Here is a 14,716-nt window from a genome sequence, read left to right as displayed (position 1 = left end):
ACAAACCACAAGTCAATTGGCACTTAGGATAAAAAAAAAAAATATTTTTATATCAAATAAAAATACATTTATTTATTTATTTAATTGATTATTTATTTATTCATTTATATTTTTTATTTATATTAAATTAATTATTTATTTGTTTATTTATTTATTTATTATTAACATTGACTAAATGTGTCCAGCTCAAACAGTTTTAGCCCTCTCATGTTGTTGGTGGTGTACCACAGGGATCAGTTTTGGGACTTTTTCCTGTTTCCCATTTATCTTTTACCTATTGCTAACATTTTTAAGAAATTTGGTATTTATTTTTATTAATATGATGATGGCTCACATTTATCAATCTTCTAAACCTTCTTCAACATCTCTTTTACTCTAGTTGAGTGCTGATACATTGAGGTTTAATGAACCGAAATGATCAATTTGTGCAATAAACTGAACATTAATTACAACATCATTATTGTCATGAGAAACATGCACTTTTTTTGTGTGTATATACTGTTTCCTACTTCTCACAGTGCCAGTATTCATCGACTTGCATTAAATTTCACAATATGGATCAGCTAAAAACCTTTAATCTACTACTGACATACAAATTCACCTACTGCACACCTTGGTTGACCTGAAGGAGAATAAATGAGCAAACTAATTTTCTGGGTGAACTTTCCCTTTAAGATAAATCCAAAAGATAATCTCCTGTATTGTAGAAAACCTCTCACCGTATAAAATAAATTGTGTAAATAAACACTCTGTATATAAACTATTAATTAAGAGGAAAAAAAGACATACATAACAACACATCAAAGTACAAAAATCTCTTCGTATACATCTATATATAACAAAATCAGACTTGATATTTTAAAAAAAGATCTTTCTGATGAGGTAACAACCTCACGGCGCATGAGAAAGGCAGATCTACTGTCCTCATTAAAGTCTTTCAGTTTCGTGTCCAACTGTCTCTGCTGTGTGGGTTTAATGTGTCTGTGTCTCTTCCAAAAACAAGCCAAAAGCTTTGTGGCGGTCAGATATTGTCTCATGAGGATTTATGGTGCTTGTTGATTGTCCGTAGAGGAGCTGTGCAGTCTTACGTGGCCCGCCAGATATACAATCTCTGGCTGTAAAACACAGCTATACACCCAACAACATGCCCATGAAATCGGAACCGTTCTGTATTGTGATCGACGCTCCAGCTGCATTGTCCACAAATATAGAGGTGTACTGGCCAGCCTGGTAGAAATAAAAAATCACATTACTCCCTGTCAAGGTAAACAGATATATTTTAACACACATTTTACTTCTGTGCTTTCATGAAATTAAAAAAAGACGAGATTTTTAATTTTCCTCTTTAAAGATTTCATTAGATAGTGAAAAAACTAAGCGTTATGTACCAGAATGTACTGCTTGAAACATAGCTTAAAGTTAACTTTAAATTATTCATGTGAAATCCTGTGAAATTTTTATTATATAAAATAAAAAGATAGAAATTAGAAATTTTTATTATATAAAAATTTGTTTAAAATATTTTACAACACAATTTTAGACAATCATTTTAATAACCAATTTCTAATAATTATTTTCTTCTGTCTTACCATGGTGACAGAGCATATACATTTTTTACACATTTAGCAAGATACTAGTGTAGTATTTAGCTTAAAGACCTAACTTGGATATTACATTAACTAAGCAAGTTAAAATAATAGGACAAATGACTGGATTACAGTAGATTGTTCTGTAGACAATTGAAAAAAAAAAAAAAAAGATTGACCTAAAAAAGTTTTTTTTAAACAAGTGTAAAAAGTGCTTTTTTCCAGCCAAACTAAAACAAACATGACATTCTACAGAAGAAAAAATGTTATAGGAAATACTGTAAAAATTTTGTTGATCTGTTAAACATTCATTTATATTCTTTTCGGCTTAGTCCCTTTATTAATCAGGGGTTTCCAGCATATGTTTTATGCTGCAGATGGCCTTCCAGCCGCAACCCAACACTAGGAAATACCCATAAACTCTTGCATTCTTACACATACACTACGGCCAATTTAGCTTATTCAATTTACCTATGGTCATGTCTTTGGACTGTGGGGGAAACTCCACACAGAAATGCCAACTGACCCAGTCGAGGGTTAAACCAGTGACCTTCTTGCCGTGAGGCTACCTTGCCACTCACTGTGTCCTTGTGATGCCCCAGTTAAACATCACTTGTAAAATATTAAAAAAATAAAAAATATTCATAAGAGAAATTATAAGCTATTTAGATCATATGAACATTATCCAATGCCTAATGTATACTAATATTATTAAAGTATTACTGAGAAACTATTGTAGTTTTAGGTAATATCTTTTTTTTTTGTCATTTTGGTGTGTTTTTGTCATTTTTATTATTATTAGCTTATTATTATTGTTATTTGTCTTTATAAAATATACATTTATTCATTATAAATAACATTTATACATTTGGGAACATGTTTTATTTATTGTATCCTAATTTTAGTACAACTTATATAAGTAAAAACTGAAATTAAATTAGTATAAACAAATAAAAGGGTCACACTTCATTTTGATGGTTCGTTTGTTGAATTTAAGTTACACTGTATCTACATGCCAACTAATTCTCATTATATTATAAGTAGACTGTTAGGTTGGGGTTACGGTTAGTGTAAGTTGACATGTGCTTGCAAAGTTTCTTATAGTCAGTTAAATGTCTGTTGAAGGAACCGTATCAGCAGATATTAAGCAGACAGTCTAACAATACTCAAATGGACCATCACAATAGTGTTACCGATAAAAGTAGTTAAAATATAGTTAAATGAATAGGTATTGAAAAAATGTAAGAGACCATATATACACATGTTTCAGTTAATGGCAATTATTTTTAAATACTGGTAACAGTAAATATTTTGATTTGTTTATTTCAAGCAATTTGTTTTATGGATTTTAGTTTTAGCCTTTGGTTTTTAGCCAACTATAACAATTCTGGCATGGAATAAGAGAACAGTTTTTTATTATCTATTTATTCTTCGGAATAATATGTACTTATAAATCACTTCAATGAAGACATGTTAATGTGTATTAAGAAACCCTCTTTTATTCTTAACTACTTCGGTTCTTTTCGGTGCTAGAAATAAGTAAACAACTGTCAAAACAACATATTAGGAAACACTCAGAAAAAAAGGTACAAAGGCTTTCATAGAGGCAACAACTTACAGTTTGCTTCAGTTATTATTATACACTTGAGATGTAAGTATTTACCCTTAAGGCACCATTATGCTTTCTTTAGGGCTAAATAAGTTACAAAGGTGAAACATTTTAAAGGATACCACTATATGATGAGGATATAACCAATTAGTACATTAATTACACTGTAATTAAAACTGTATTAAACTGAGTGGAGTATGTTGAACTATTCCTTACCTGAAGTTCCAGCAGTCCATGAACAGATACTGTGAATATCTTGCTGTTACTCTCAAGGCCAACAATCATTTCCAAGGATCTAAACAACAGAAAAAATTGAACTAATTATTAGTTTGTAAACTTTACAAATCAATAAAATCAGCACAAAAAAAACAATAAAAGGTCTGTATTAGTTTGTTTACACAGTAACATACAATATATATATATATATATATATATATATATATATATATATATATATATATATATATATATATATATATATATATATATATATATATATAAGTTTTAAAATGGATTATCATAGCAATTGTTTAAAAGCGTCAACTTTAATACATGATAAAATGGTTTAGATTGAGTATATATGATTAAATATATGAATTTTGGTTTCTTGTTAATTGTAATTGTCAAATTTACAAAGAGCTTCTGAGTGCAGTTTTTTTTGGTTGTTTTAAATGTATTTATTTATTCATAATTAAAAATAAAATCCTAAATAAAAAAATCCCAGTTTTACTATTAACATCTCTATTAGAATTACTTTTTTACACGCATATGATTTTTGTTAGTGTCATGGCACAGTATTATGCCTCATTCAGTGACTTTAGTAAGGTTTGTTCCTCACCACTGTCGCCACTGGCTTGCTTGGTTTGGGCCTTGTGGAGCTGCCCATCGATGGATTTGCTCTTTAGTGTTTGGACTTTCAGCAGTGAAATTTAAACCACACTGAACTGAACTAAACTGAGCTTCAACTCTGAAACTGAACTGACACATTTTCAATTTGCTAGAACTTCTATGTTAAGCTGCTTTGACAATTTACATTGTATAAGCGCATTAGAAATAAACTTGAATTGAATTGACTTTACATGCCTTTACGAACATGCCTTTACGAACCCCCCACAACCACAAGGTCCAGAATTTGTCCTTTTAATTATTAAATGTAATTTAGCACTATATAATATATTTATTATATACTCGAGGCATTGGCACCGTAATTAGTGCTGTCACCTTACAGCAAGAAGGTTGCTGGGTCGCTGGTTCGAACCTCGGCTCAGTTGGCGTTTCTGAGTGGAGTTTGCATGTTCTACCTGCCTTCGTGTGGGTTGCCTCCGGGTGCTCCGGTTTTCCCCACAGTCCAAAGACATGTGGTACAGGTGAATTGGGTAACATTGCTGGATATGTCAGCGGTTTATTCCGCTGTGGGGACCATGGATTAACAAAGGAACCAAGCCGACAAGAATATGAATGAATGAATGAATGAATGAATGAATGAAAAAAATCAATAATAGTGAAACTGTACATATTATTATTATAATTATTACTATAAAAAGTATATTACTGCCTTAAGTCAGTAACTTAGGCAGTAATATAAAGTAAGAAATAAGTGAATAAATACGAAAGGAACAAGAGGGACCAAAATCAGCAGGTCTAGGAATAAAATGCCCCCTCAGGCGCCGAGCCTGACTCAACTATTCACTTTTTACAGTGCATTAACACAAAACAATATATAAAGAAATGCATTTTTAAATTTTGAAAGAAAGAATCCCAATTTGACTTTCAGATCTCTATCAGATTTTTTCCAGCAATAAATTTTCGGAATGACCCTGCCGCTAATACCAACGGGGAGTCTGCGAGTCAAAGGTGGCCGTAAAGGTTAGCAGGGTGACAGAGACCAGACTGAAGGTGAGAGGACATTTTTTAAAAGCCTGCTCCACTTTAACACAGGAAATGCCTTGCTGGTTCCGCACAAGCTACAACAGACAACATGCTTTACAGCCCATGCGTTTCACAAAGAGCGCTAACAACCACAACAGAAAACACTGCAAGACAGATTTGACGCCCCCTCGCAGCTTTTTAATTTTTTTTTTTTAACACAAATTCATTTTTGGTTTGATTTGTGAAAGAGGATTTTATGACATGCACTCACACGCTTAAGCCATCGAAATAAAAACCACATGCTCTGAATGTAAGAAGGAGCTCAAGAAAAATACTCATTTTCATCACAAGCGATGTATTTCTTTGCGTCTGAGTCATGAATTTATATTGATGTGGATGCGGTCTGTGGACAAAATCGAATGCTAATAAATAAGACTACTTGAAGGTAAATTACACATAATGTAATCAAAACAACTTGCCTAGCGAAATTGCTGGTGTCAGATTTTCTCCTGCATGCTTTTGCTCACAGAACTGACAGAAACTACAATTCTGCATCATTATTTGGAAACAGTTTGAATGATATATTCACGAATTGGCTGTATCACTTCAAACCCCAAGCCTTTTAGTAAATAATGACAACATTTTAGTTTATTAGTCACACAAATCTTTTGTATGACTTGTAGTGTAATAGTTTATAGTAGTTTTGAAATTTTTTTAAGCTTTCAAAATTTCCATAGTCACCCATTTATTGTGATTGTATGAAAAACAGATATAGCTGTATTACTATAGTTAAAATAATGTAAGACAAATTATGAGGCCGACACGGTACTCAGTGGTTAGTACTTACAGCAAGAAGGTCGCTGGTTCGGGTTCTTGCTGGCATTTCTGTGTAAAGTTTGCATGTTTTCCCCTTACACAATTAAAGGCCCCAGTGTACTTCAAACAAAATTGAAGAAAGAAAATCCACCTGAAAATAAGTTCTTTTGAGTTTGTTTTAGCAGTTAAAATGGAGTTTGTTTTGGCTCCTGAACACTTTTAAGCTACCACTGGGCTGTGACGATTGTACTGTAAGAACTTTAATAACAGGAAGTCAAGTATTTAACAAATATTTAATGTTGATTTTAATAAGCTAATCAGTTTGCAACTATTTTTTCAGTTATACTAACCCCCTTTCGCTGGTTCATTCCGCTGTGGCGACCCCAGATTAATAAAGGGACTAAGCCGAAAAAAAATGAATGAATGAATGAATCTATATCTGTTCTTCCGGTGTACTGCTGTTCCATTTACCATGCATTTATGATGCTCACAACCAAATTAAATAACAAATAAGTAATATTTCAGCTAAATAAAAGTACATATGGGGCGGCACGGTGGATCAGTGGTTAGCAACATCGACTCACAGCAAGAAAGTCATGGGTTCGAGTCCCAAACTAAAAAAAATTGGCTTTAGTACGAGCGTATGTGTGTGTGAGAATGCAAGAGTATATGGGTGTTTCCCTGTGCTGGGTTGCGGCTGGAAGGGCATAGACTAATTAGTGATTCATTCTGCTGTGGCCACCCCTGATAAATAAAGGATAATGAATGAATGAATGAATGAAACAACCCCACCTACTGCATTGAGGGTTGTTGGGACTGTTTGAAAACAAAATACCGTCACTCAGCCTTTTCTAACCTTTTTTTGCTCTCAAAGAACAGGACAGAACTTTGTTTGAAGTCTGTACGACCAGTTTAAATTCAAGATATCATGATAATGTATATATATTCCTGGATTAAAAATTACATCCACAATCGAGTCGTCTGAGGGAGTTCAGAAACACTGAGAATAGCTAGCTTTGGTATATAGACATTGTAACTTTGCAGATCTCTATCATGCACAAACACAGCAATACACACTAAAGGAAGCTGATGGTGTAACAGTACTCACGTATATCTGTGACAGAGCGATTCGATGCAGATCAAAACTCGGACGTTGTCTCTGGCTCTCAGCTGGCTCTTACTTCTCTTCACCTCAGTGTGGTCTGCAGGAAAATACACACAAAGAAATAAACATCTTTCCTAAGAATAGGCCACAGACATACGTTGCAAACTGTTGTATGAAGAGTAAATGCTGCTGGAATATTGTTTGACAGAGCTGTGTATCTGGACCACATGATGCCTGAGCCAGTCATGTTTGACCTCCAGTCGCGTCTAAACATTGGTCGCTTCTAAAAGTCTGCAGTGGATTTGTGAATTTGTTTGGGGATGTTGATTTTCTGCCACAGTCTACTGCAGAGAGCCAATTCCTGCATGGCGGCGCCACAGTTTTGCATTCACAGTCCCCGGGGGTTATTTCACTGCAACTCCACATAAGCAGCGATGAATGAAGTCAACAGGATCGTCCAGACCCCCTTTTTAAAGTATCAACCAGCAAAAAAACTAAATACGCTTGGGCGTTTTCAGGAACATCACAGTTTTTTTTTTTGTCTTTAGCTTTTTAAACATGCAAGATTGTGCAAGACACCCTCAATCTTTGCAAACAAATGCAGCGCGGTTGGAATGTAAGTTACAGGGGAATGCAATCCATCTGTTGAGAAAGTGCCAAGTATGAAACACATCCAATACATTACACGATGGCACCTTCGAATAGAGATGACATTGAGAGATTAAATCATACTTTGTGCTTTTGTGTTTATAGCAGAGAAACTGAATTTTCCATTAATCTTCTCTCTGCATTTGGTGGAGAATTTTATCCCAAGCAATTTCAGAGTATACTTTAAAAAAAATTCCATATCCATCATATTGTTCAGAGGATTAGAGTCTGTAAGAATTTAAAATAATAATCTTTATAATATTGATAATAATAATAATAATAATAATAATTATTATTATTATTATTATAACAATAATAATAATAATAATAATAATAATATTAAATAATAATAATATTATTAATAAATTAAAAATAATAATCATTATCGTTTAATTCAGAATAGATTTGAATTTTTATTCTACTCTTCCACAAAACTGATTGTGTGACACTGAATACTGGAGTAATGGCTGCTGAAAACTATTTCACTTAGACATTGCTTGATATTAATAACAGATTTGGCATGCTGTCCCAGGAGAGAACCCTGAGCTTGGAGATAATTGAGCCCAGGGCTCCCTCCTGGTAAATGAGCATTTAAGGGTACAAGATCAGGTACTTCTTAAGAACTCCCTATAGTAAAGGAAGAAATGGGGTGGATGGGGTATTCTTCAAAAAAATGAAGATAAGGAAGTAAGGCTAGACTGAAAAATTTATAGGGAGTTTGAAATAATCTGATTGGTTTAATTATGTTTACAGTTGAGAGACCAGCCGCAATCAGTCATATCACATGCTCCTTTCAAAAGTAGTTTGTGAAACTTAATTTAAATGGGGAAAAAAGAAAATCATAATAATGTTTAACAATATATGTATAATATTTGAACCATCTTACTTTTTGTATTGTGTTTTTTTTTTTTTTTGTCAAATAAATGCACACATGTACAGTTGAAGTCACAATCATTAGCCCTCCTGTGAATTTTTATTTCTTTATTTTATTTCTTTATTTCTATCATAAACAGAGCAAGAAAAATTTCACAGTATTTCCTATAATATTTTTTTAAAGAAAGTCTCATTTGTTTTATTTTGGCTAGAAAAAAAATATTTTTTAATTTATTAAAGATCAATATTATTAGCCCCTTAAGCAATATTGTTTTTCGATAGTCTACAGAACAAACCATCGTTAAACAATGATTAATTATTCTAACTAACCTAGTTAACCTAGTTAAGCCTTTAAATGTCACTTTAAGCTGTATAGAAGTGTCTTGAAAAATATCTAGTAAAATATTATGTACTATCATCATAGCAGAGAAAAAATAAATCAGTTATTAGAAATGAGTTATTAAAACTATTATGTTTAGAAATGTGTTGACAAATTTTCATTCAACAGAAATTGTAATAAAATATATAGGGGGTTAATAATTTTGACTTCAACTGTATGTGAGCATAAAACATTAAAGTACATTTTAGGATTAAGCTAAATTTTAAAATGTGTTAAAAATTTACATTTATAAAAAATGTGACTTGTAATCTTTCCCAAAATTTCTGTTTTACTGTATTTCTGTTTAAATGTGGCCTTTAGGAGAACAGAGATTATTATTAAATTATATGTTTAACTATTTTTAATAATAATTTCAAAATCACATTTACTGAGTTTAATCAAACAAATGCAGTCTAACAGAGCATATATTACATTAAATTTACAGGATTAAATTATATTGTAAAATACATGAATATAGTTCAAAGTATATCATAGTTTTTATAATATTTCACAATGTTACTGTTTTACTGTATATTTATTCAAATAAATCTTGTCGAGTACTGGAGATTAAATGATTAAATGACTTTTTATAGGACTAAATTATATTTTAAAACATAATAATACAGAAAATATCTACATTTTGTAATTCACAAAGTCCCATTTTAATAGGATTATATAATATTTTAAATACAAAAAAAAGAAAGGAAATCTACATAACAAAATACATTTCTCAACAACCTTAATGGGCATAAAAGATTCAGTTAGACATGATACAGGATTCAATTATATTTTAAAACAAAAACAACTAATATTTAATGTATTTTATATCAAATAAATGCAACCACAAGACATTCAATAAACAAATATTTACAGCATCTAATTAATTCATGGTTTTACAGTTTAAGTTCTAAAAACAAATAATGCATGATAATAATTCTTTAAAAACCGCAGGACACTAAAAGATTATGATGATTATAAAAGATTATGAAAGCCAGAATGTTTGTTACTGGTGAAGCAAAACGCTCAACCTTTCCTTACCAATATGAACATTGGCAGAGAACTGATAAATTCCAGTTACAGGAGCTGTAAATCGGCCAGTGGACTGATCCATCCCCGTCCCTCTGAGGAAGGCACCTTTGGCAGGAGGCTGAGGGTATGAAACACATGAGAATTACAGAAGGCTTACAATAAACATACCTTATAACTGTTGATCACACATCAACACCACACATTCTGTCCATACATATAACAGCATACTCCATAAACTGCAGACTAAGTGTCTCAAGAATATGTTGTTCAGCCGAATTCCTGCTCTCCACACTCTAATAAACTCACATGCAAATCGAAGCATCCCGCAAACAGCGTTAGAAAATATAACAGTTTTAGGGCTCAGTTTTGGAGCACATAACCATTAAATGGCTAGAAATATGTAGGCATCTGCCAAGAATCCTCCGATTCTGTTTTTGATCATAACTGCACGCTGCAGCCATGCCAGACCACATTATTCTGCATTACGCCTCCAGAACCCACCAAGACTTCCAGACTCAGACGCTTTTATAATGAGTCCTCCGATTAGTGTGCTAAACACTGTTCGCTTCTGCCATTTTTCGTGCCGTCAGCTTTGAGTACATACTGTACAATGAATGCCTTTCATATACATGTCAGATCCTAACAGATATGCAGGATAACCTTAACTCTATTTGACGTGTATTTCTGCGTTGAATAAAACGTTGCACTGACATTTACAACAGCTGTTTTTTTTTATTTGACAGATCTGAAAGACTCTGTGATCATAATTTCTGTAATACGGAAAGTAAGAGTTATCCATCTTCAGCGATCAGCAGATTTTAATGCTCATTGGGGCCTAGAGTGAATCTTGTCCACATTAACCAATGCAAATTTTTTCCGTAGCATGGATTTTCGATGTTTGTATCTGGATGATCAGAATGCCACTGGGTAAAGTTCTTCCTTGAAACAGTCTGCTGTTTTTAAATGGTGTCTATTTTTATACACACCACTCACTGGTCCAAAGCCTCAGACAGAGTACCTTTTGTACACCACCAAGAAAGCAATGAAGCACATTTTGAATAAGGATAATTTTTCGGGAGGAGGTTGGTTGAGGCCTTGCTTGATTGGTTGAGTTTTGTTCGGCCAATCCAGTGTCTCGTCGCCAGTGTTCCTATGACAGGAGCTAATCAGGACTAGAGGTGTAACAAATCACGGTTGATCCGTGATCCGTAGGGATCACAACCCGCAGGTCGGAATGTACGTGACTCGCAGATTAATACATTTTCTAAGCTTGAAGTTTAATCCAACATTTATAACAACTGCAGATACGCCTCCCACCTCATTCAAATCATCTGTATGAAAGCATTTTGGCCTCACTGTAAAATATAATGGTGACTGAAAAAGATGTGGTGGGACCTAAATGCTTTCTTGGGTTATTAATTAAAGGCGTTTTCTGTCACTGTTTGTTTAGCCTGTATTCAGTGTAAAGCTGCACAATTAAACTTTAAAACATTGTGATCTCACTTCAAACCCGCGCAACATGAATGATAAATGATGTTGAATTGCATGTTTATTAATCCTTCAAAGCGCTGCATTCAAATCTGCATTTGATCAAGAGAGATTCAGTTTTTACACTTTTTTTAGTTTGTTACAAACAAATAACACAGAAGTACTGGGAGAACAGTTTATAGTTCAGCTATAAACACTGATGTGTATGGTAAAGATTAAAATCATTGTTTAATCACTGTGGAATTTGACGCTGGTGAATGTTGTAGCAATTACACTGTGTAACCATTAAAATTATGTCACTGAATAGGTTTTCAAAAAAGATCCACCTTTAATAAAACAAAGTTTTATGAGTGAATTGTTTAATTATTATTTGAAAATAAATTTGAAATCTGAAAAAGTCCGATCTGTGACACAAAAAAACGTAGTGTGATCTAAACCGTGAGATTTGTGATCTGTTACACCACTAATCAGGACTATCACAGGTGGCCTTAATTTAGTTGTGTATTTAAAGGTGCAGTATGTATTTCAAAGAGAGAGACTTTTTTTCACCCAGCCCTTGACTCAATGCACATGGAGTTTGCCATTGATGACACCCATCTTCCATCTCCAATTTTCTGCCTGAAGATCAAGCCTTACACTTTAAGCTGATCAGCTAATGTTTACCTTTGTAATATTTGAATTGTTTTTTTTTTAAATTTTGAATTGTATTTTTAGAACTCTTAATCTGCATCTGATTTCAAAGGCTGCTGCTGTCCTCCAGAGGTTGCATTTTCAGCCACACCAGCATATACTGAGACAGCCTTGGTAACGGATATTAAATACAGTGTGTTTTTTGTCAAGGCAACCTGGGGTGCCAAATTATAATTGGGTAAACTTGCAGTGGGCAGGTTATAGAGACCAAAACAAAAACAGACGAAATGATACTTTTTTAAGGAGAATAACTGGCATTGTTTATCATATAAACAAGCATGTTCTCTTAACATATTTCTTAAATATCTTATATAAATAACATCTTAAATAACATATTATTGTATTTTTATGATTTAGAAGAGTCAAAACATCTTTAAAGGCAATTGGATGTAGTACTGTTTTATGACCAATGGCCTTAGTTTTTGTCATTTTATTTAATGACACACACAAGCTGGGAGTGTTTGGAAATGGTGTTTAGTATTCTGTAAAACTCACTGTGAAGAAGCCAAATGGAAAGCAAACAAAATAAGCCAATTTGATGTTATTTTTAACATAGTGGATTTTTTTTTTTTTTTTAGTTTGGCAAAAGTTGAATCTACTGCGACGAAGAGACTGTCACATGTGAACTTTGTAGCATTTATTATAAATGACTGTCTCTAAAATGCTGAAATGCTCATTTTTTGGCATTTATGGGAATTTGCTGCTCCCCAGTTGGCAATGTTTTAATCTCTTTTTGTAGTTTGCTGTCAACAATACTGTGCTCAACATGCAACAAAGTGGTACTTTTTTGAGAGTTGAGGGGGAGGGTTGATTTGATGTAGATATGAGACTAATTTTGACAGATTTTTATCATTTGTAGTGAGACAAAAAGCCTTAGTTATAAACACAACGCCTTTTTCAAAACAATAGCTTAATAAAATAAATAATGATTGTATAAAATGTTGAAATCAAGAGGAAATCTGAGGACTGAGGAAATCAAGAAGAAAGTAAATACTGGAAAAAGCTACTCATAATAAAGATATTTTCCCCTTTGTTGTTTGTAAATAATCCATAATTTTTTTTAATTTTTTTTTTAAAGAACCAAATGACTTTGAAAATGTTCAGAATGACTTTTAGCTTCATTAACAGTTCTTGAATGTGCATGAAGATACAATACTACTAAAGTATTATAAAGCTTTTCCTTGATTACTTAAGTAATCTTGACATTACTTCTGAATCTATAGTAAGAAGCAAACAGCATGACCAGTGTAGTCTGATTCCTGATCTATTTCCAGATGAACTCTTTTGAATTGTTTTTTTCAAGGGAATCCAGCACATCCAACATAATGACTGAGCCAGTTATAATAACTGAATCAAACAGATTCTAATTTCAGTCAATTTTTCAATTGAGGTGATAAAAATCACCTCAGTTGATTAAAAATATCAATATAAAAAGCATACACCAGTATTTAATTAAATATTTCAGAAACAATACATAAGTTAAATATGTTATTGCTTACTGTATGTAGAAGTGCTGTGTAATACATAAAGTCATTCATATTTATGGCACTTGTTACAAGACAAAATGGGACAGACAGATACATTTCTATAGCACTCACTGTCTGAAAGTTCTGCAGCTCTGCCAGAGTCTTTTTGTCCACGACCACAGGGCCTTTGAGTTTGCAATGGAACGCTTCCTCGATTCTCCTGTAGGAGGTCATGCCCTCCAGTGTAATCAGAGCCGTGGGCAGCTGACTAGGTTCACTGGGCCGGTCCACTGCTGCTCTCCTCTCCGTGGCCTCTGTTCAAGCAAAGGAAAGTGATGTCCAGTTAATCTTCATTGAGGAATAGACAATGTCCATCACAAATGCTGGGTTTTGCATGTGCTGTGGGTTCTCACCTTTGATCATTTCTTTGAACTCTCGCAGCAGGACCTCCTGAGTGACCTCTGCCCCGGGGGCTCCTGGGGGTCCCTGAGGCCCTGGAGGACCTGGAGGGCCTGGGGGACCAGGCTAAGTGAAATAAAGGAAATAAATTTTTTTATATAATTTCAAAATTAAACTCATTGACACACAAAGATGTCTGAATGAGCATCTAAAATGAGCATCTAACTTCGTGCAATGACCTGTTACAACTTGAAACTTAAGGAATGTATTTTGCAATACTTTACAAATTTCCAGGTAGAAATAAATTATTCATTAAAAGTTCAGTCTGACTCTCTCAGCGTTTCTGGAGTGTAATATGTACTGAGCATAATAAAATATATTATTTAAAATATATTAAGTAATTTTGTAAAGGAAGAGCTGGCCAGCAAGTGTACTTGAGTACCAAACTGATAAAAAAAAAAAACTATTTTGCTAAAATCATATTTCTTCTTGTACATTCTGAGGCTGTATTCAAAGAGAATGTCTTTTTTGCCATCAAAAATGTCAGAATAAAATAGATGTGACTGTAGCAATGATTTATTACACTACAAATCAAATGAGTGATGTTAAAAGGCTATTGCTTTATTGATTATCCTTACTGTACATTAAATTTAACCAACAGTGTTAACTTTTCTACCCTGTTTTCATTGAGGCTTATAATACAACACTATACCAGATGAGCTACTGATCACGTTTACTACATGAGAAACTTCAGAAAAA

General features: G+C 33.2%; 1 protein-coding gene across 2 annotated transcripts in view; it reads right to left on the bottom strand.

Annotated features, from left to right (window-relative positions):
• Positions 1-247: 247 nt before the first annotated feature.
• c1qtnf12 (C1q and TNF related 12) overlaps positions 248-14,716 on the bottom strand; it is a 44,395-nt gene continuing 29,926 nt past the window's right edge. Inside the window, exons 3-8 of one of the 2 annotated variants that reach the window (XM_005162187.6) lie at positions 13,972-14,083; positions 13,691-13,872; positions 9,924-10,032; positions 6,989-7,082; positions 3,412-3,490; positions 248-1,227 (exon numbers count right to left, since the gene is read on the bottom strand). In XM_005162187.6, coding sequence (XP_005162244.1) covers positions 1,129-1,227; positions 3,412-3,490; positions 6,989-7,082; positions 9,924-10,032; positions 13,691-13,872; positions 13,972-14,083 — 675 coding nt within the window. In that variant the 3' untranslated portion in view covers positions 248-1,128. 2 annotated transcript variants of the gene reach the window in all.

The sequence above is a fragment of the Danio rerio genome, chromosome 23, assembly GCF_049306965.1.
Source record: "Danio rerio strain Tuebingen ecotype United States chromosome 23, GRCz12tu, whole genome shotgun sequence".
Classification (NCBI taxonomy): Eukaryota; Metazoa; Chordata; class Actinopteri; order Cypriniformes; family Danionidae; genus Danio; species Danio rerio.
Note: the sequence above shows the minus strand (reverse complement) of the source record. Positions and strands in the feature narration are given on the sequence as shown.